General features: G+C 35.2%; 1 protein-coding gene across 1 annotated transcript; it reads right to left on the bottom strand.

Moving 5' to 3' along the window:
* Positions 1–248: 248 nt before the first annotated feature.
* Positions 249–22,625, bottom strand: LOC144967141 (sodium/potassium-transporting ATPase subunit beta-1-like). Its single transcript, XM_078904010.1, has 7 exons — positions 22,488–22,625; positions 18,565–18,677; positions 14,399–14,574; positions 12,343–12,453; positions 11,223–11,395; positions 9,972–10,088; positions 249–5,266 (listed from the first exon to the last, which is right to left on the bottom strand). The coding sequence occupies exons 2-7, from the start codon at positions 18,675–18,677 to the stop codon at positions 4,982–4,984; spliced, it is 975 nt and encodes a 324-aa protein (XP_078760136.1). The 5' UTR covers positions 22,488–22,625; the 3' UTR covers positions 249–4,981.
* Positions 22,626–23,343: the final 718 nt, after the last annotated feature.

The raw sequence follows: 23,343 nt of genomic DNA, 5'->3' as shown, positions 1-23,343 counted from the left end.
AAAGTAATTGGAAAACAGATACAGGGGGATAGAAGACACAGTATGTACCTCCCTGCCCACTATGGGAGTTGAAGGACACAGCATATGCTATTTGGTCAACACTGCATACATATACTGCTGTGGTTAACTGCTAATTGTTTTGAGTTCAATATAAAAACTGAAAAGATGTGCATTTAATTGCCAATTCCAATGATTCCAAAAGAGTTAATTGAATTATAGATGGAAAAAATACACACCAAGATAACAAGTTCTTTTCAACAAAGATAATGCCAAATATCGTTTACGATTACACAGATTATAAATCTATTGTAACCTAAGTCATTCAAATTATTAACCAAATCCATATTAATAACTTATTTGTCTCTTTTACGAATGCTATGCTGTGAATATAGAATTGAAGCTGACGTAAACAATACAATTTCCACTGAATGTTGATTAAAACAATCAAATGACATTTCAGCTTCTTAAACCAAGTCTCAAAGCTTGAACATTATGATAAATTTTTCAAATCTGTTTCAGAGGACAACTTTTGTGTTCTGACAACTGACAATTGTACTGTTAAAAGCAGGGTTTTCAAATCTCCTAAAGATAACTGTCTCAGCAAAAGACAACAGCGGCGGTTTTTCATGAAAATAAGATAAAAGAGTCAACAATAAAACTGTTTAAGACAACAAACATATTCAAGTTCAAGTTCAGGCAATTGGTGACAATGCATAGAAGGGGGGTTCAAATGAAAAAAAATTGGAATGTTTCACTGATATGAATCAACAAAAACTTGCAATTGGCTTTGTTCTCATCATAATATCTCATCAATATATCAATCTTTAAAAAAAACAAAAAACAAATCCCTTTGATTACGCATTGCCTTAAAAAAGAAAAGAAATGCAGATCTACCCATTTGGGATTACAACACTGGCGTATAAAATTTTGTAACTTGAATCATTAATCATTGTTTAAATCCATGGTCGAAGTCATCCAGCACAGTGACAAGATGACTAGTTTAACTCTGTCTCGATCATATGCAAGGAGAATCGAACAAATTTGTTCCATTTTCCTTGTGAGTGAACTCGAAAGAGTTAACTATAGATAGAATGGCTAGAAATAATATAGAAAAAAAAACCAACATAATTTCTCCTCTCTTTACCCTTTCAAATGTTGTAATAATAATAATAAATGACACTTGTTGAACGCTTTCCATGAACCAAACATCTCAAAGCACTTGTTTTGATTACAAATGGTTTTAAAACAACATACCCCAATTTTGTGTTGTGCATAATGCCCTGCTCAAGAATGTTTAAAAAACTATTTCAAAGACAACATACCGGTTGTTAAAACCATTTGCATTATAGCTGTATATCATAAATCATCCCCAAATGTCTAAAAAATTTAGTAACTGATTTTAGGCACACCAATACTGTAAATGTCCCAAACATCAAAACAACCCATTTCAGTAAACAGTTTTTTTCGTTATGCCGCTGCAGTTTCGTAGAATAATCTGTCAGAGCACATGAGAACGGAGAAAGATTTGAATAGGTTAGAGACTCTTATGACAAAGGTGGCAGCTTCACAAACTAGTTTAGATCTGTTTTCTGTTCCCATAAGTATATTTGTCATTCATATTTAATGAATCAGTGAGGCATGTCAATTTTTATGTATAATATAAAGTATTTAGTTTATGTGCAAAATATTTTAACTCTAGGTGACCATCATAATTATTGCTTTTTGAGGTATGACAGCACAGCACATTCGCTTAGGTAATAAAGGACAACGAGCATTCAGGACCTGGTTCCATTTGTGTGCCGTATAAAAATAATGAATAAACAGATTTTGTACAAGAAAGAAAAGGATCGATGTAACACTTACTTAAAACAATAATGAAACTATGGGGATTTGCAAGTAAAAAAACTGATTTGGCTAAAATACAAAAGTTACATAAAAGATTAGACTAAAAATCTCAGATTGTGATGACATTTTCCCCCAACCTTATTCTTTTTACATGAATATCTGGGGGTTTTTTTTGTAATGTATTTATGATTTTATTGGGGTTTTTTTTTTGTTGTTGACTGGAGCAGGGTTTTGAACACGAAACGATCCGTGTTTGGTAGTTTGTTCTTTTATGAAGCTGTCATATTCATCTTTGTTTATTACTTTTTACAGTCCAAAGCTTTCAGTAGCTTAATATCACTCTGAGTTTGAGTCTCAGTTGGTAAACAATACAAATTGTTTTGTTTTTTTGGTATTTTTGGAAGCCATAATCCTCTGGAAGTGTATCTAACATCAAAACTATAAATTCCTCTGAACTTTATTTTAGCACTTGCGCTTATTTTCCTCATAAAGTATAAAACATAAATGATCCCCAGTCTCAGCAAAAAAAACCTCTAGATATCCGGGAATTCACATCCATGTTTATGTAAGCAAAATTCAATGTGACTGGCCATAAACAAAGCGGTGACAAATTTCCTACAATATTTTTCAACCAAAAATCACTTTATAGGTAGACATATGAAACGAATAGTGGCTGTGATTTGCTCATATTAATTAAGAAATCAAATTTCAACAATAAGGCTATTCCCCCCCATGGTACATAAAGTGCACAAATCAACTTACAAACTGATTAATAAAATAAATTGCAGTAACATGACAAGGATACGATTGACTTGCATAACAAATATTAAAAGCTTTCTAAGGTAAGGTGATAGAGTAAATTAAATTAGTTTTGAAGCAGTTGTCTAAAGATTAACCCACTTTTCCTTCTATTTGAAAATTGAACAAGGATGGAAACTCTACCAAGTCAGTTTACTTTGTTTAAATTTCATATCCAATCTTAGGCATTATATCAGTAGGAATTTTTAAAATTACATTATACTTTATTCATAAAAATATAGTTATATATAATTGTATCTTAAATATTTTTCGCGGGTGGTTGGATGGGAGCATCACCCTTGAATCATATACCTATGATGTTCGCATGGGTGTACGATCCGATAGTGATGTCGTTTCTTCTTCTCTTTACTAGCCTATCCTGCTTCTTTGGTTTGTGATTGTATTTTTGACAGGGGATATTTTTTTTCTGTAAATCTTCTGCCTGTTTGTTCTTGGTTATTTATAATTTAGCTTATGATATCTTTAGGTTATGATTTTGATTTACATTTGTACTATTTTTGTTAGATTGCTTGTTTTTTTGTTTCAGCGGTCTCTCATATAACCTCAATTGTGTTGGAAGAGACCTAAAGCAACAAACAAAAAAAAAAAATATATTTTTCTTATGTTTAAAAAGCGGGTTCAATCCTTGTTTACTGTATACAGGGTGTTTCTAATATATGACATAAAACTGTAACATCACTAAAGTGTGCTGGAGTTTTACATAGTGTAATTACAGTTTAAATACGATGTAACCACGGATTTGAAAGTAAACAGTGCTTCGAATATATGACTACAAAATAAAACTTTAGCATTTAACATATCTATTTTTAATGTGTGCTGAAGTCTTACATTACGTCAATACAAATTAAATACAATGGAAATTGGATTCAACAAGTTCAGATCGATTCAGCAAAGACACTAAGAATCCCAGCACTGCTTTTTTCCCCCCCTTTAAATACCAACTTACCTGACACCAGTCTTTATCACAAGCAAAAAAAGACAAAAATCTGTATATTGTTTTAGGTAAAACAGACAAATTTCAAGGGGGAAAAAATCTGTATCACCAAAAAAATGCATAAGATTACTACAATAATTACAATGAATTGCTAAGTTAACTTCTAAAATATTTGGAGAAAAAAAAAAATCATTTGAAAAAAAAAAAAAAAACCCAACTTAATTTGACCAATTTGGCATTTTTTAAAAATAGCATGCCTATCTACGTGATATGCCATATAACAAAAATTTATCATTACAGCCATGTTGCATCCAAGTTCAAATGTATGCACTGTGCACATTAAAAGTCTGGCATTAAAACGGTTTTTGTCAGATTTTAAAAATAATATTGATAGAACAAAACATAAAATAATCTGATATAAATCATTGAGTAACAGTGAATCTTGTTTATATATATATATTTTTTTTAGAAACAACAAAGAAAGAAGAGAGAAAATTTAAAAAAATACATACATGTGAAATTATAGGAGATTCAATGCGGTAACTTTCTGATATATCGATAACAATAACAACTTAGACATGAGTAATTGCTTCTGTTATGGTTAGGGATATTATTAAGCATGCTCTATAGGCTGGAAAACTTTATCCAAAAATGGTAATGCTTTTTAATGGTAGTGGCTTATAAACATTGGGATATATATACTAGAGAGATATATATATATATAGATGATCCATGAAATTGTATACTTTGTAAGCATTTCACAAAAGTCAAAATAAGTATTGTGTAATCAATCTTAAAATTTACTGGTTAACAGATGTAATAAAATCCTTAAATAAATCAAATAAGCAAAACAAACAAACAAACAATGGACATTGTCAATTATATTTTATCACAATTGCATATAATACACACGCATATATATATATTATAATACAAAGCTAAGCATTGAATGAATGTAACGTTAACATCAAATAAACATCCATTTTAGTTGAGCCTATTGTACATCTGAAGGAATCAGGCAATCAAAATAAATTACAACCTTCGCACTCGCACATCTTCACATTCAACACACCTTGCTGCATCAAATTTAAGTATCATAGTATATACAACAAAAATAGAGATGTTTCGGGGAATCCAAAAGGATATTATGTCAATATATTCTAAAAATATACTAACTACTTCATATTCAATATTCAAACGTTAAATCTAAACATTAAGTAACAATTTCAAGATGTTTGGTCCATCAACTTTTGTCTTTCTGTTTACAAATTGTACAAAAAAATTTTTTTTTAGATAAAAAAATCAACTCACTGGAATGATGTTCTATTTATCCTCATTGGTATCCTACAAATTCTATTATATGTCAACAATATCCATATTATATTACTCTTTCAAGTAAACGGCAAACGTAGTCTTCAGAAGTTTGTGGTCAATCATTTTGCCATCGTTATCAAACAGCTGACCCCAGAGAATGCATTTGACGTGTACCAATGTATTGTCTTTCAAAGAACTGAGGTGGATCATCATGGCTGGCTTCAGGAAGGGCAGGTTCATGTCACGTTTTCGGTAAAAGTAGGCAGGCAATCCATCAGGTGGGAAGTACTGGATGGGATTGGACTCCTCATTGTCAAACCCGTGCAGAGACAGAATCATACGATCTTGGGTATTCTGTGACCAAATCAAATCGTAAAGGGATGAAACAGATCAAAATTTGAAGAAACATTAAAAATTCGGTCCCATCAAAAGAAACAAAACAACGATGACTTCCATATAAAAGTGTGTGGAACGTGCTGAATACCCTCATTTTAACCAAGACAAGATTTCTAAGTTAAGGTTACATTGTCCCATTTCCTAGTAATAGGTCGAGAAAAGGGACCTTTAAAAATTCCAGAAACATTTAATAATGAAAGAAAATACGACAAAATATACATGTACATTAAATGATGATGAGAATGGCAATTTGTCAAAAGGAGGAAAATGTATCAGTCATCGCTTAAACTCAAACCTAATAAAAAATAACAAAATATCATGGTTTTGTCAGATAAATATCATCTTTCTGTAACCAGATGGCGTTTATAAAGCAAACATGAAGATTAGTAAAACAATGGTGCAGAGATATATTATGGATATGGAAAGATAGAAAGAAAGAAACAGAAAGAGAGAGAGAGTGGGACAAAGAAAGAGCAAAAGAGAGGGAGGGTGAAAAAGAAAGAGGAAAAACATAATACAAAAAAAAAAAAAAAAAAAAAGAGAGAGAGAGAGAGAGAGAGAGAGAGAGAAGAGAGAGAGAAAGAGAGAGAGAGAGAGAGAGAGAGAGAGAGAGAGAGAGAGAGAGAGAGAGAGAGAGAGAGAGAGAGAGAGAGAGAGAGAGAGAGAGAGAGAGAGAGAGAGATAGAGTCAGGGATGCCCTTGATCTAATTCATAAAGACCTGATAATTTTTTTTTCATAAAGACCATATATCAAAATATGTCATTCAAAGCTTCTCTTCACCAAGAGTGATCACCCTTATATCATAGAAAAGCATACATATCAATCCAGATTCCCCACAACTATTGCCTTTAAACAACTAAAACTGAAACTGATCATGGTTAGCCGGAAGATTTTATAAAAAAGGGCATCCGTGGAGAGCACCATAATACTTTACTTGGCTTTATTTGTTAATTAGTAGGAAGTTATAATTCATTTTAAAAAATAAAATGAACCTACTTATAAAGTCACCTCACCAACAGTATTATTATGCTTAGAAAGAAGAAGAAAAAAAAATCTAGACCTATTTGCACCATGGAGTTCCTTTTTGACCATCAACTCATCAAGTGTCACTTTTAATATTTGGCTTAAGTCTATCTAGGCTTACTGCATAAAAATGGGAGTGTCACCAAAATTCATGCAATTGAGCACAAGGGTCAAAATATGAAACACGATATTATGCTGATTATTTTTTCAGTGGATTTCTAACTTAGAATCCTGAACTTTTATAAGGAAAATTCTGACATGGCAAAACCAGTGGAAAATTTTGTCTTAAAAAATCCCAAAGTCCCAAAATTCTGCAGACGATTTATCGACACTGATTAAAATGTTTTTATTCACACGGCTGTTCGTTTTACCACATATCGTTCCTTTGAGTTTTCATGCTACCTGCGTGATTCATCACGCCGCACAGTGCCAGACCAGGGGTCAGCGAGGTTAAAGTCACTGCCGACGAACAAACGTAATAAGTGACTTATGATTGTTCTTTTCCCTCATTTTCTCTCCATTGTTACACGTCATCTAATATACCCACAGATATAGAATAAAAAGAAATGTAAATTCTAACCACAACTCCATTAACTGTTAAAATTGCTAGGTCATGCGATTATTATAACACATAGTTTAGTTTCGTTTCGTAGAGTGGCTCGACTGAGTTAGAACTCGGAAATAGCGAGTTCGACGGGTCCACTCCTGATTACTCGCTATTTCCGAGTTCTCGCTATTCCCGAGTTGCCAGGAAAGGTTATAATATTGCTGGTTATTCCCCTCAGTGTGTAATTCGAGTAAAAGCCGTCGCCCCTATTTCAATTTCTTCACAGAAGTGGCAGAATGCTTGGTTTTTTGTTGTTTTTTGTTTTAATTTTCAAGTAAAATCATGACTAGAAAAAAAAACAAGAACATAGAAGTGTGTGTGTGTGTGTGTGTGTGTGTGCGTGTGCGCGCGAGTGTTTGTATGCACTCGGCATGTTTGATGAGGTAAGCAAGCGCATCACTCAATCACTGACCCATTGAAATAATGGTTCCACACTCCCCTCTCTCGCTGATCGTGTCGTTTGTTAACGATGCTACTCGCTGACCGATGCTGCGAAGTGAGGCATGTTGACATGTGCTTACCTCGCGCGTCGCGTGGCACCACATTAGGTGAATAATTGACCCCCACCCCCAATACACACACACGCACACAAACCCAACCCCCACCCAAATTTGTTTCGCCTATTATGTACTACTACAGACTAGGCTACTATGTAATATTACTCGTAACGAAAAATAAGAAAAGAAAAGAGGCTAGGCTAAAAATATTTAAATTGCCATTGTCTCTTGTTTTGCTTTACTTCGTTCGCAGTCCTAGGCTGGGGCAGGAAATGCTCGTTATTTCCGAGTTGACCTCTTTTTCATACTCGCTACTTTCATGCTAATTTTATTGACTCAAATAAGGGAAAAAAACAGGGATTTAGATTTTACTCGCTATTTCCGAGTACGCTACTTTCATGTTCTACTGTACCAGTGATTGGCATACGTAATTACTGCGAAATGTTCGTCAAAGATTATTTGCTTAAAAATTGTCGTATGATTACATAAAAATAATAAACTTCATTATGAGTAAGTTTGAAGATTTCGATTATTATAGGTTTTAAATGGTGATGCCATGAATATAGTTGTTTTAATATAGTAGAAAGTCATTGACACCAGTCATTATCAAATGAAGATTGAAGGACATATATTAGTTCTAATGTACTTTAAATTCACAATGTGGTGTTCCCGATCATTTAACCTCACTGTGTTATTGACGCCCACTGTCGTCTTTATCATGACCACCACCAGCACCACCATCCCCCGTACAACTAGTATCGTCACCATCACCACCCCCAATCCCCGTGCCTCTATCACTACTACTACTGACGTCACTATCGCTCCAACCCATACACTACACCATACGTCAACAACACGATCACACAGCCCGTACATTAAAAAAACACACACACATTTTTAAAATTTTGGCCAAAAAACTTGTTCTCATCACATCAAAAACTCTCGAACCTGGAGTTCGATTGAACAGGGTCATTAAATGATCGATACTTAAAGGACGAGTTTTCTGGCCAAATTTTAAAAAATGAAACGTGTCGGGGGTTTTTCCGAATACGTCACAAGCATTAACATCTCTAATAGATGATAATGGTCACAAGTATTAGCCCCGACGACACCAGTACTGCTACCGTCCCTAAACCACCTGCATCACATACGTTGTTGCTATCACCACCGCCAGCATCATCTACCGTCAACCAAAATGTCGCTATCCACCACATTAAAACTATCCTCACATTAAGACAAAAACTAGCTAAAATCAGAGAGTGAAAAATGTCTGTATAAACTGGGCTGGTCATGAAAGTTGGCCACACATAATATTATAATACTGTAATATTATTATAGTCCCTATACTAGCATTCGACTGCACTATACTATTATATTATTATCATTACTACATTGTACTGGTCATTGGTTGTGTGAATACACATACTGTATTACGATATAAATGGATCTCAATCCCACGATGTTCTTAATGTTTGCATCTCTTCAACTCTTCTGTACTCTGTGAAAAATAATTAAATTTTGGCCAGAAAACTCGTTCTTCAATGAATATCAATCGAATAAAATGATCCTCATCTTGTCAAAAACTCTAAAACCTGAGACTTCATCTTAACTAAAACTCTCAAACTTAAAACCGCAAGGAAGTCTCAGGTTTGAGAGTTTTTGACAACGTGAGGGTTATTTTAGTTGATCAATATTTGAAGGACAAGTTTTCCGGCCAAATTTGTTAAAATGGCATTTTTTTCAGAGTATGACAGAAATATGGCTATAACAATGCCTGCATCGTATTATTTGTGTTGTTACCAACAGCGTGAAGTATCGTGATGATTACTTGATGACTTTCTCAGATTTTAGTATGATAACAGTGGTCAGCACTGTGAAGAGACTTGTTATTCTACTGGTTGGTGGGGAATTGGACCTGACAAGTTGTTAATCAAAACCACATTGCATTAGTTTCAGAAAAATCGCACTGAAGATTTTTGTAGGGTGAAAAGTTCAGTATTATCCCTGTATTATGTATGGATTTAGAGGGGGTGGTGTTTGTATAAATGTATTATTTCTTGATTCAATTTAGTATATGTGTACTTATGAATATTTGAAATATGAGGTGTTTTGTTTCATTGTAACATGACGTACATCTATCCCATAGAAACAGAAATCATATGAGAATAAAGATGAAGTGTCAGAGAAATAATATAATACATAACAATAGTTAAAGATTATAACGCAAATGAATTACAAATGATTACATTTGATCATTTTGATGGAATTTTGACGGTACTGGCAGTAGCTCGTTGACCCCTGCTCACCAGGTAGTATGACCTCGTGACCGACTGTCGGTGAGAGCAATGTACTCTACAACTAAAATGCAAGCTATTTTCCACCATGTTCAATATATAACTCTTTAAAAAAAAACAAAAAAAAAAAACAAACAAACCCAAAACCATCTCTGATCCAAATCAAAAATAAAAACTCTTATTATAAAGAAACCAATAACATACACACACAATTAAAACAACCACTCCTATAAGGTCTTACCTGTCCTTCACACAACACTGGTACGTAATTCGAGTCATTATGGTGCACCATGATTTCATCAGATAAGGGCCATAAGAAAGAATCCTTATCGATTGGTCTGATGGTCACACCCTCTGGCTGATGGATGAACGAAAAGAAAAACACAATTCATTTCTATTTGAACTATATCTATACTTAAATAAACTGTGCAACATTGAGTCAGAGTCAATGAAGGAGAAAAAAGAAATAGACATGCCACTACACTAGCAACAAACAATACAGGGATGTCCTTTGTCAAAAACAAAAAGCCTGAAATTTTTCAGAGGTAAAGTCCACATAAAAATATTTAGCACAAACCTTCTCTTCATCAAATGATATTATCCTAAAATCATTTAAAAGGATAAACCTAGCTCCTCCATAAATGTTGCCTTTAAACAACTAATAATTTCATCTTAACAACAACTAAAAAAATCCCTAGAAAAGTAAAAAAGATTAACAAAAAAAATAGGATGAAAATATTTCATTTAAAACATATCTTTTTTAAAAAATAAAAATAATTGTAATAAAATTTAATGCATGTGAAGTTGCAATCAAAGAAACATGTCCTGAATCATCAAGTTTTTGGGATTATATGATCCCAATTTCCTACACACTGGAGCTGTACTGCAATCAAATCCTGGGACAGCTATCGATGACATGTTTTAAAAAATTCTTTATCCTCTTAGTGCTTCAGCTGCCCATAAGGCCGATAGCTATCGAAATGAAGTGTATTTTAATGGTGTATGTGAAATTATTATATGACTGCCACGTAAGCCTTTATGTGCAGATGATGGATTGAGTGGGTAAGAGGCATACACCAGTCATGATTTACACCTTATCTGTACTTGACCATAATTATATCTTAATATTTTCTATTTTCCATGAAAATCATTACCACTCAAAATGCCTCTGCAAATATACTCTGAACTTTTTCAGACGGGATGGTACTCAAAAAATATACTCATTGTTATAAAATAAGTGTAATTTAAGCAGAAATGACAAATGGTAATTTTTTAAAATTAAAACAACAAACTGAAAAGAGCATCAGAGCTTACCTAAAAGAACCTTGTTAAGTTTTTAAATGAGCAAACAAAAACCCTCTCTACACCTCCCCTTGTATTTGTTGCATCAAATCCAATAATACTATTTTTGTCTTGAGGACCTTCTATGAGAGGCCTTTTTCTTTAAAATGAGATTGGGGGGGGGGGGGGGTTTTAGAAGAAACTATTTTACCAAATTGAGCTGAAGGAATATACAGGGCGTAGCATGATGATATCCCCAGCCTGTGTGTTTTGTACACACATCCCCAAAATGCGTGTTGCCAAGACGACAAACTTTATCTGGTGGATTGTTGACAGCAGTGCAGTCTATGTAAGGACGCTTGAACTGGAGCTGCAGCTGATAAGCTAGACAAGAAGAATACAATAAAAAAAATTATTAATGAAACAAAAATTATATTTCATTGAAGAGTCAAATTTTAGAAGAAAACAAAACAAAAAAGAAGAAAAATCTGATTTTTATTGTCTGTCATCTTTTTCATGGCAGTCACATGTCAAAGCAAGTAAATCTGACGAAACTGGAGAAGAAAACAAGTGAATGGGCACTTGAGGATTGCCTCAATAGATTGAAAATAGATCACACTTATTTTACTTTGAATTAATAAGAGCTCGAATAGTAAAAATCACAAAATGAACAATGTCTTGAATACAAATCTTTTGTCAGTATTAAAAAAATTACAAAAGTTATAAAAGACAGAAACAAAGAACAAAATAAGTGCATTGACAGAGAATAACAATAATATTTACATTTCAATGCAAGATGTAAGTTATTTCATTCATTAGAGGACAAAAATGTGTCAAAGATCATTTCTATTAACAATTGTAGTTGACAAAAAAAATTTTTTTTTTAATTTAAAAATGGATTTTTAGTCATAAGGAGAGATTTGGAAATGATCTAGTCTCTATCAATCTCTCTGCATGAATAATGACAGAAGATTCAAAAAATGAGAAACTGGTACAAAAAGAATAGCAGGAATAGTTTCCAAAGGTGTCAAAAAAGTAATAACAAAGAAGTGTTCGTGGGCACATTCTTTAAAACACGACGCTATTCCTACTTTTATTTTGTGACCAACTTTCAGTGTTTAAATTGGATTATTTGTGCTTTTCCGAGAAAAACTAATAAAAAATATAATTTTGTTGTTTTGTGTCACAAAAAAGGCTTTCTTTTAAACTAAGTCCGTGGAGGGAAATTAATCTTAATGACTATTTTGCCCAACTGCCTATTTTTCACCGGATGACCACAGGGCATGCATATCTAATTAGCACGATATACCACAATCACACATATACTTTACCGTCAGTAGCATTATTAAGAGATTTTATGATGGGATTGTCTGCTGTTGAATCCTCTGCAGAAAATGAAATAACGGTGCTCCCATCCTCTGGTTTCGGGTAGAAGACAAGGCCTGATGGGATTAAATTAAGAATGTAGATTATTCATCGAGATAACAATATGAGTATCAACCAAAAGCTGTTCGCGAGCACAATCAACTGACTTTTAGCTTCAGCAGCCTTCATAATTTCTTTGCAAATGAGTGGAAACCGTTTTATTTTTTAACCCCTAAGAAGGCATGAGCCTAATCAAAATCATCTTTTTGAAATGAAATGGTAACTCTCATTTTTTGAGAAATCAAATCAATTTGTTAAAAGAAAAAGGGTAAGAGGAGAGGAAAGGGGAAGAAGCAAAGAAGAACAGGAAGTGCTGGCAAAACAACAATCGAAAAATCAGACCAGTATCTAATACACAACAAACACAATTTCCTAACATACAGACTGAATGTCGAATTACACAATGTTATCACGGTTACTAGATCCTTGTGATTGTTAAAATTTAAATTTAAATTTGAGCTTTTATATAGCGCAATATCCACTAAACATGCTCAAAGCGCTTAACAAGGGGTCCCTAACCAACAGCAACACTAAACATGTAGAACGAGACATGATGCCTGTTAGGCGATATTACAGTTTGTTTTTTTCTGACATACACAACACTGTTAATGATCAGGTACTTATTTTACACCTGAGTATGTTATGCACATCTTGAAAAACCAAGACTAAACAATTGTGAAAACCAATATAACCAACTAAAATAATGATTGTAAATAAATGAAGTGCTTGAATTTCCCTGAAACATTATCATTGTTATTGTTATTATCATCATTATCAAAGAAAGAAAAAAAATCTTCTTCATATTAACACGAAACTTGTAAATTTTGCTCCTCCTCTGATCAGCAGCTCAGTGAACCACTAAGACCCATATTCACTGATCACCTGAGAACCACTAAAAAATTTTTGGACAGCATCTATTTTCTAGGATCTGAGAAAAACTGAGGGCCTTGTGGCTTTATTGTTAATATTTCTGTCTTCCTCATTGGTCACATTGGGCATATTTCTATTTTGTAACAATGACATAGATGTTTACTTCTTGTTTTTAAGGTTACGGTCATATCAGCAGCAGCCTCTTATGGTTTTCACACTACTATGTTATGACGATCAACCCAATCAGCCAAGTCTGGTCCGCATTCGTGCACCGTCGCAAACCCGCCGGGTAGCATCGTCACAACACACCGTTCGACTAGATGCTCTGCCGTCTCAGGTTCTTGCCCACAGTGAGTACATGTTGGACAGGTAGAAAGACCCCACCGATGAAGCGCACTGGCCGTGAGGCAGCTCCTCGACCGCAGCCGGTTCGCAGTCACCCAGTGTCTCCTCTTACTGGTATCAAAGCCTGGCAACTTCTCACCAAGCTTAGAGGAGCTATATCAGCGCCAGTAAAAAGGAATAAAATGGAATAGTAAAAAGTTCTAGAGCTACAATTAAAGCATCCACGAAAAGATAAGACAAAGGGGAATTGGTTCAAATAGGAAACAGATGTAGATTCTAAGAGCGCGCTTTCAAAGTATTTAGTCTGAGACCACCTACAAGTCTCATACAGAACAAGCACAGGTCCCTCCTAAGAGGAATATAGTCAAATGTTTACAAATCATATATATGTAAACAAAAAATAATACAGTGTATAACAGAGAGATGATTTACAAGGAAAAAATATATCAAATCCCAAAACTATCTAACATTTGACTGTTTCCCTCTCAGCAAGGGCATCCAGCCAGGGCCAGGACAAAACCAAGTAATCTCATTCCAAGAAAAAGACAGAAAGCAAGTTGGAAAACAGATATATGGGGATAGAAGACAAAGTAAGTACCTCCCTGCCCCGAAAATGGGAGGTAAGGAACCCCATCCAGAATGACATAGATGAACTTAAGGTATTAAGTGCATCACTGGTAAACAAGGCCACTACAATTATAATCTAAAGCCACTGAAACTATCAGCAAATATCTGTAATCAACTCACCAAGTTTTGGATTTTCCCATCGCTTTTCCTTATCCTTATCTGTGGGCTTCCTCCCCGACGATGAGTGTGTTGCCACAGCAATGATACAGATAAGAACAATGCCAAGAACAAGGATACAACTAATAATGATGAGTAAACGTGATCTCTCTCGCAAGAAATTGCAGAAATTCTTACACCTGAGAAATAAAGAGAACAGCAATAACCATAAATAAGTTAAAAAGTAATTGGATCGAGGTTGGTCTGACCAGTGTTGAGTCAAAAGAATCACTGCAATTATAAGTTGCTACAAAAAAAATGTCTTTTTCCATATGAACTTGTTTCCACCACGAGAGTTTCATCTTATCCGTATAAATTTAAATGTTAATGTTACTTGTACTAGCTACTATATGAGAGAGTCAAAAGAAGGAAATGTTTCAGGATATAGATCAGGACCCATCTATGTGACTATAACTATAACCTATAAATTTAAATTTCATTAAAACTTACTGAGATGCAACTCAAAACAAGTATCGCAGCAATTTTTTACACCATTCGGATCAATTTTAAAAGTTGAAAAGACTAATTACAACAAATAAAATATTATCTGCTTAGAGAATGGAACCGTGTGATATGTCAACAGCAACCACCCACCCACATTTTTCAGGGATGATGGTAGGAATGATGATGTGGTGGTGGTGGTTGTAGTAGTGATGGCGGTAGGGTTGATGATGATGTGGTGGTGGTAGGGTTGATGATGATGTGGTGGTGGTTGTAGTAGTAGTGTGGTGGTGGTAGGGATGATGATGTGGTTGTAGTAGTTGTGGTCAAAGTGGCGGAGATGATGACTTGGTCTCGATGAGATAGTGGTGGTGGTAGGAATGATGATGTGGCGGTGGTTGCAAAAGTGGTGGCAATGGTAGGGATGACATTGTGGTAGTAGTTGTTTGTTTTTGTTTTTAAGGGTTTTACGGCGCTTGCAACACATTTAGGTTATATCAGCGCCAGTAAAAAGGAAGAAAATGGGATAGTAAAAAGTTATAGAATTACAATTAAAGCACCCAAGAAAAAGTAAGACATAGGGGAACTGGGAACAAATAGGGATCAGATGTAGATTCCAAGAGCATACCACCAATGTACTTAGTTTGAGATCACCTAAAAGTCTCATCCAGACACAAGCACAGGTCCCAACTAAGAGGAATACACTCAAATGTTTACCAATCATATGATATAATATGTAAACTCAACATAATACAATGCATAACAGAGAGATGATTTACAAGGAAAAAAATATCATCTCCCAAAACTATAACTATACATTCGACTGTTTCCCTCCCAGCCAAGGAGTTCAGGCAAGGATCAGGACAAAACTAAGTAATCTCATTCCAAGACAATGACAGGAAACAATTGGGAAACGGGTATGGGGGGATAGAGGACACAGCATGTACCTCCCTGCCCACTATGGGAGGTCAGGATCCCCACCCAGGGGTAGTAGTTGTAGTAGTGATGGTGGTAGGCACGATGATGTGGTAGTGGTTGTAGTAGTGACAGGGATGATGATTTGGTAGAAGTTGTAGTAAGTGGTGGAGGTAGGGATGATGATGATGTGGTGGTGTAGTTGTGGTAGTTGGTGGTAGTAGGGTTGATGATGTGGTCTGAGTTGTAGTAGTGGTGGTAGTGGTAGGTACAGTAGAACATGAAAGTAACGTACTCGGAAATAGCGAGAACTCGGAAATAGCGAGTAAAATCTAAATCCCCGTTTTTTTCCCTTATTTGAGTCAATAAAATTAGCATGAAAGTAGCGAGTATGAAAAAGAGGTCAACTCGGAAATAACGAGCATTTCCTGCCCCAGCCTAGGACTGCGAACGAAGTAAAGCAAAACAAGAGACAATGACAATTTAAATATTTTTAGCCTAGCTTCTTTTCTTTTATTATTTTTCGTTACGAGTAATATTACATAGTAGCCTAGTCTGTAGTAGTACATAATAGGCGAAACAAATTTGGGTGGGGTTGGGTTTGTGTGCGTGTGTGTGTTGGGGGTGGGGGTCAATTATTCACCCAATGTGGTGCCACGCGACGCGCGAGGTAAGCACATGTCAACATGCCTCACTTCGCAGCATCGATCAGCGAGTCATTAACGAACGACACGATCAGCGAGAGAGGGGAGTGTGGAACCATTATTTCAATGGGTCAGTGATTGAGTGATGCGCTTGCTTACCTCATCAAACATGCCGAGTGCATACAAACACTCGCGCGCACACGCACACACACACACTTCTATGTTCTTGTTTTTTTTTCTAGTCATGATTTTACTTGAAAAAAACAAACAAAAACACAAAAAACAAAAAACAAGCATTCTGCCACTTCTGTGAAGAAATTGAAATAGGGGCGACGGCTTTTACTCGAATTACACACTGAGGGGAATAACCAGCAATATTATAACCTTTCCTGGCAACTCGGGAATAGCGAGAACTCGGAAATAGCGAGTAATCAGGAGTGGACCAGTCGAACTCGCTATTTCCGAGTTCTACTGTAGTATGATGATGTGATAGTAGTTGTGGTGGTGGTGGTGGTAGGGATGATGATATATTGTGTTGGTTGAAGTTGTCGGGGTGGTGATGTGGTAGTGATAAGGATGATGATCTGGTGGAGGTTGTAGTAGTGATGTTGATGTAGTTGCTGTGGTGAGTCTTTATCTATTGATAGAGAAAGAAAGAATTGTAAGGGTAATGGGCAGAGATGAACCAACATTTAGGCAGAAATCTGACGGAAGCTTCTCAGCTCTGCCCCTGTTTAAGATTAACATCCCAAGCTGAAAATGGAGTCTACAAGATAAGAAAACCCACTGATTTCCTCACCGTCTGCGACATTGGTTGTTTTAAAGCCCATGTATAACATTGATTGACAATATCCAGTAGCTAGACATTTGCCATCAGTTTCCCTTTAGTTTTCAGTTATTCCCCAAGTACAAAAAAAAGCAAACCCTTGTATTTAAATTTTACTGGCAATACTTTTATACCTACCTGTCCTGCCCATATATTTATTTTAATAAAAAACACTTGTACATTTGTCTGTGAATGAAATTTCTACTTTAAACAATGCAAGTATTTAATATAATCATAAAAATTAGACAATTCCTGATGGGTATTAAATTTAAAACATGGTTCAGGTTCATCGGTCATCATTTAATATCTCAAGTTGCCTCCTCATGCATTTTGTTTACAAACAACAAACAATGTTTGTTTGTTTTTAAGGGTTTAACGGCGCTTGCAACACATTTAGGTTATATCAGCGCCAGTAAAAAGGAAGAAAATGGGATAGTAAAAAGTTCTAGAATTACAATTAAAGCACCCAAGAAAAAGTAAGACAAATGGGAATTGAGAACAAATCGGGATCAGATGTAGATTCCAAGAGCATACCATCAATGTCCTTAGTTTGAAACCACCTACAAGTCTCATCCAGACACAAGCACAAAATCCAACAAAGAGGAACACACTCAAATGCTTACATTATACATTCAAAATAAAAATAATAATACATAACAGAGAGATGATTTACAAGGAAAAAAATATCATCTCCCAAAACAATAAATATGCATTTGACTGTTTCCCTCCCAGCTAGGATTCCGGCCAGTGCCAGGACAAAACCAAGTAATCTCATTCCGAGACAAAGACAGAAAGCATGTTGGAAAACAGACATAGGGGGATAGAAGACATAGTATGGACCTCCCTGCCCGCTATGGGAGGTCAGGATCCCCACCCAGAACGACAAACAAGTTCAAGTAGTGAATTTATGGTAAGTTAAATAAGACACTGGCTTTTATATTTTCTCTCACAGACTTACTTGAAAATTGAATACTTCAAATTTATTAATTTTAATATCAATTTTTAGTAATTTGACAAGGAACTTTGTAATTACTGAAATTGTGTATGAACAACCACACATTATTATGATTATTCTTCTCATCATTATTATAGTAGTAGTAGTGGTAGTAGTAGTAGTAGTAGTAGTAGTAGTAGTAGTAGTAGTAGTAGTAGTACTTCTTCTTCTTCTTCTTATCATTATTATTATCATTTAAGTATTACTAAGAAGGAAAAATTCGTAATTTTCCATAAAATTTCGTCATGAAATGTGTCTAAAATTCGTAAAATTACGAAAAATTCGTAAGATTCAGCATGTATGCTCTCACCGTGATGATCCAAAACTTCCATAACGAATATTGGGCAAGTTCAATCCCCAATCATCATCAGCCAATTGAGTTGAATCTGTCGTAGTTACTGGATCATATGGATTGGCAGACATCTGTTATGAACAAACATATAATTTGCTATAAAACTTTCTTTTGAAATTTTTTAAAGGTAAAAACAAAATCAAATGGAGATTTAACTTCTCAATATTTATGAAGAAAATCAGAACACACAATACAAGTTGAAAATTATTTAATAGAAGTTTGTGAAAATTGATCATTTATATTGCAAATCGAAGTCATTAATCATTAAATGAGTAGATAAAAAGGAAAATTCTAATTAACGATAAAGCCGATCTTGTCAAAATTGGTGAAAAACACAAGTTGTTTAGAAGGGGGGGGGGGGGGGGAGGGAAGTGTGCTTGTATATAGGGGGCAGTCTAATTAGTCTTGCCAAGGAAAAAAAAATTAAAGAAAGAAAGGGAGAAATTCTAAATGAATATATCACATTACAAACAATAAGTTTGTATATATTTATATTTTCATTGGACAGGCCTATTACTATTATGTTATATATTAAGGGTTGTAATTTAATCAATTTGGGGAGAAATTTCAAATGTGCATCTAGAATCTAGGACTTTATTATTTCCGGTAAAAATGCCCAAATTCTGGAGAGCACTTTTAGCCCACTATAATAAAGTCGAAAGTAAGAAAGCCGGGAGGCCTTCTGCACGTTCCTGGAGCTAAGGGAAACAACACAAGTAACTAACCTTAAGAAAATATTACGGGAGTATCTACATACACGGTAACCGGACACCAGGATCTACGCACATGGTAACTAGTTTGTCGCTGCAATACAAGCAACGGATGGACATTGCTGTCTTGTGTGTGTGTTTGTGCTATTTTTTTTTAAATCAATAGAATCTAACACATTAAAGTGAGATTCAATCTTAGCCTAACACCAGATTTTAGTCCTAGTTGTTATAATTAAAACACAAGCAATGTGATTATAGCTTAATTGAAGCCCGCGTCGAAATACTCTTACAGCTCTCTTGGTGGAAATGATTCTGCATTAGCAATAGGGAAACTGTATTGTCTGGGGGGAGGGGGGTAATATTAGTTTCACTGTTAAGAGGTTAAAATTGCACTAAACATGCACCGTGAAGCATCTCCGTAACACTCCTTTGATCAAACATCATCAGGCGACCCATTGTTTCTTTCATCTTACCCCATCCCATCCCCTTCTCTCTCGTCATAGTGTCATCCCTTCCCATCTCATTGTAAAACGAAAACTTTCTGCTTAGTTGGCAAATACATGTAGGATTTGTCTCTCAAAAGGCAAATGGATTAAATTCAAAAACCAAGACATCATGGTGTCTTATGCCAAACTATAGATTCTCTGTTTCATCAATCATCACGCATGTGGCCGTCTGGCAGCCCAACTTCTGCCTATAACACACAAAAAGGGGGTTGGGGGAGGAAGAAATCAAGGTCATTATAAGTAGGTACTTTGGTAAAAATTCAAATTGGATTGAGCTCAATGAAACCTATATCATTTTAAAGTGCTTTTCAACACGATTCTAATGATACCAAAATTGTGAAAATCAGATAAGCAGAAAAAAAGTTATGTTAGTTTAAAGGCTGAAAAATGGTCTTCTATTTGCCTTTGTTATTTACTGACGGACTTTGTGACCTGAAAATTGTTGCATTTCCGGTAGTAACCACCATTTGGATTTCAAAACTGGTCTAAAATGGCCGCTAAGATTTGAGTTGTAAGGATTTTACTGGAACGAATTTCATGGATGCGGTATACAACTTTGCCCTGAATTTAATTTCATAAAAAAAGTTAAGATGTTAAATAAAGGTGCCAGCATGAAATTTTGATTTACCCAGTAAGTTCTAATCTTTTAATTATCCAAAGCTAAATTATACCCTATTTTATCCATAATCAAAAGTTATACTAAATTGTCACTGATTTTAAAATAAACTACACCAAACGATAGAGTAATTTCTCCTGAAGAAAATAAGACATCAATCATTAAAATCCATCCATAAACAAAAAATCTATGGAACTTTTTCTGAGACCCATCACTCAAAAGTCCAAAAAATCGGGTCACAGCCATTAGGCCAATTATCGGCTCCCTGCTGGAGGGCCAAATGGACGTTTACCAAAGTACCTATTATAAGTTACCGTGCACCAAGCTCTATGTCCCCTCACCCCTCCCTCCAAAGCACGATACAAAGGTTACCGGTACCGTGCCGTGACTGTGAGTGACACTGACACGTAAATCCTGAGGCTAGGTGATAGTGATAGGTGCCCGGTTACTGCGTATTAGAATTAGACTCTCCGAAAAATAAAACCTGGATACCTCTGTATAGAGCTTTTAGACTTGGTGTAGTCTCCTTCGCTCCTCCTCATCTATTAATGATTGGACCAATTTTTATAATTGAACTTGTTTCCTAGGGTGTTGCTTATCTCCAACTCTGCTTTGAATTTATTCAAATTTTGTGCTGATACTGTGGTTTCTTGCAGTTTATTCCAGTTATTTACAATTCTAGATGAAAAAAAGTTCCTTCTTTCATTTGTTTTAAAACGTTCTTTTTTCAGTTTCTTGCTGTTTCCTTGTGTCTGAATGTTCTTGTTTCGTTTAAGGAATCCTGCCTCTACCCTCTCTAACCAAATAGGAAAAACACCAAGGAGTGAGTCCTTGGTAGTTGATCAACTGCCAAGGAGTCAAATTGGGTAAAAATCAGTCGGAATCTGAAACTGAAATTTCAAACTTTGAACTGCCGTGCTGTACAGTACTAGGCACTTTGATAAAATTTTCAAACTCAAAATATCTTGATTTGACTCAGTCAGGGGGATGGGACTTGAAAAAACATAAAATTTGATGCCTTATTTGTTTCTCTACGACCCACGGTTCCAGAGTTATTTATATTTTTCTACTGAAATTTTTTGTCAATTTTACAGAGAGAATCTGTGATCTCACTGCTGCCTCAAAACCAGCATCTCGCGGCTGTCGGGAAATTTTGAGTCTTGCAGTCAACATGGCCCACTTATTGTTTTCAGTAGTTTTGTTTCAATTAAAAAATAAATGGCAAGTGTTAGATATCATTTTAAAGGTCAGAAAATGAGCTTTATTTTCATATAAATCATTTTCATGTATGGAAAGTATGGAAAAAATTAAGGATAAATGAAAATGGAAAAAAATATGAGGTTTTTATCCTAAAAAGTGGGGTTGGTGGCGGGAAAAATAAAACAATGAGCGAGTGTATCAATTTTGATGAAATTTGGCAGAGATATTCTTCAATTAATTGTCTATCGATGTATGAAGTATAATTAAAATGTATCCATAATTTTAAAAGTTCTTGTAATTCAAAAATTTTAAAATTTTTATTACATAAGCTTTCTGAGAAATACAATCAGGAATTAAGAATGAAATACACCGTTAGAAAGCTTGTTTTGTGCCCTTTATAATGATACCAAAATTAGTTACATAGGTTCACAAATAACGCCATGGTGACCAACACAGTAAAGGGTCAATAATAAAGTTCCAAAAAACGAGTTTCACCTTACAGTGAGCCTATCGGCGGCCACTGGACTGGAGTTATCAAAGTGCCTAACAGTACAGGAATACATTTCTAATCAAGATAGAAACAAAATTCAAACTGTTTTATAATCTCTTTCATATGACATTAGTTTCAAGTGTATGAGTTACATTTAAAATTTTTGTTAAACTCCCTAAACTGAGTCAAAAGTCAAAGACAGTTCAAGTTCAGTGTCAGTGTAGTGTGTGGTGAAGTCGGTCCAGTCATCCAAATCCAGGTGAGTGTTGGGCTGGTTTGAGTTTGAGTTAAGTGTCTATTATAGTTATAGACCCTCGACAGTTGGGGTCCTCTATAAGATCAATTACGTTGATACCTACCGTGGAGTCTTAATAAAAGCGTGACTTTGAATTTTGTAATATTTTTCCTTCTTCACAATGAGTCACTTATTTTCATAAACTCTTAGCTTAGGCTTCGGAGTCTCTTCCTTTCCCTTCACAAGAAACTCAAACGGAAGTAACGGTTCGTTGATTTCATTGCTGAAGTTTTTGCAGTCGGTTTAAAAACTGTGATTGTGGAAAAGGGAAAGGTGGAGGCTGTGAAAAACGAAATCTATTCGTGGTGTGCGTCGCACAGGCGTCTTCTCTTTCGTTTGATTTCTGATATCCAACATGAACCACAGACTACTAGGAGCAGACCTAACAACAGCCACTTTTTAGTGGCTAATCGCCGCCATCGTATTTAACCCTCTCGTGTTCAGATTCTTTATGGGGGAGTACATAATGAGTTCCCTATATGCCTATATGGCCTGTCAATCATGTAGACATCCGTTGATGATATAAGCCTACCCTTTGATGTCTACAGTCGCTTTTTCGTTTTCTACGGTCACTCATGGCTAAACTCCGCCCAGAAGCGATTTCATAGGCCCGTCCGTCCATCACCAAATTTCATACTTTTGTTCTCGTGAGTACTTAAGTTGTTTGATCGAAGAACGATTGGCTATTGAGAATCTTGACCCTTCAACGATTGGTCGTTCTGACAGCTCACGTGTCAACAACCGTCAAGAATGAACTGAATCATCGTTGAAACACTGGAAGACGCTCATGGCATAGTTGCGTCACAATCACCACGGTACGGTTGATAGGTAAAAAAGCCAAATTATGTTCTAGTTACATTTGAAACAAACAAAGTATATCACTGATCTCGTCTCATTGAGATATAAAGAATGATATAAAA

Source organism: Berghia stephanieae, chromosome 3 (assembly GCF_034508935.2).
Source record: "Berghia stephanieae isolate SIO BIC M18660-M18661 chromosome 3, UCSD_Bste_1.3, whole genome shotgun sequence".
Lineage (NCBI taxonomy): Eukaryota > Metazoa > Mollusca > Gastropoda > Nudibranchia > Aeolidiidae > Berghia > Berghia stephanieae.
The sequence above is the reverse complement of the archived record's forward strand: the minus strand, read 5'-3'. Positions and strand labels throughout refer to the sequence as shown.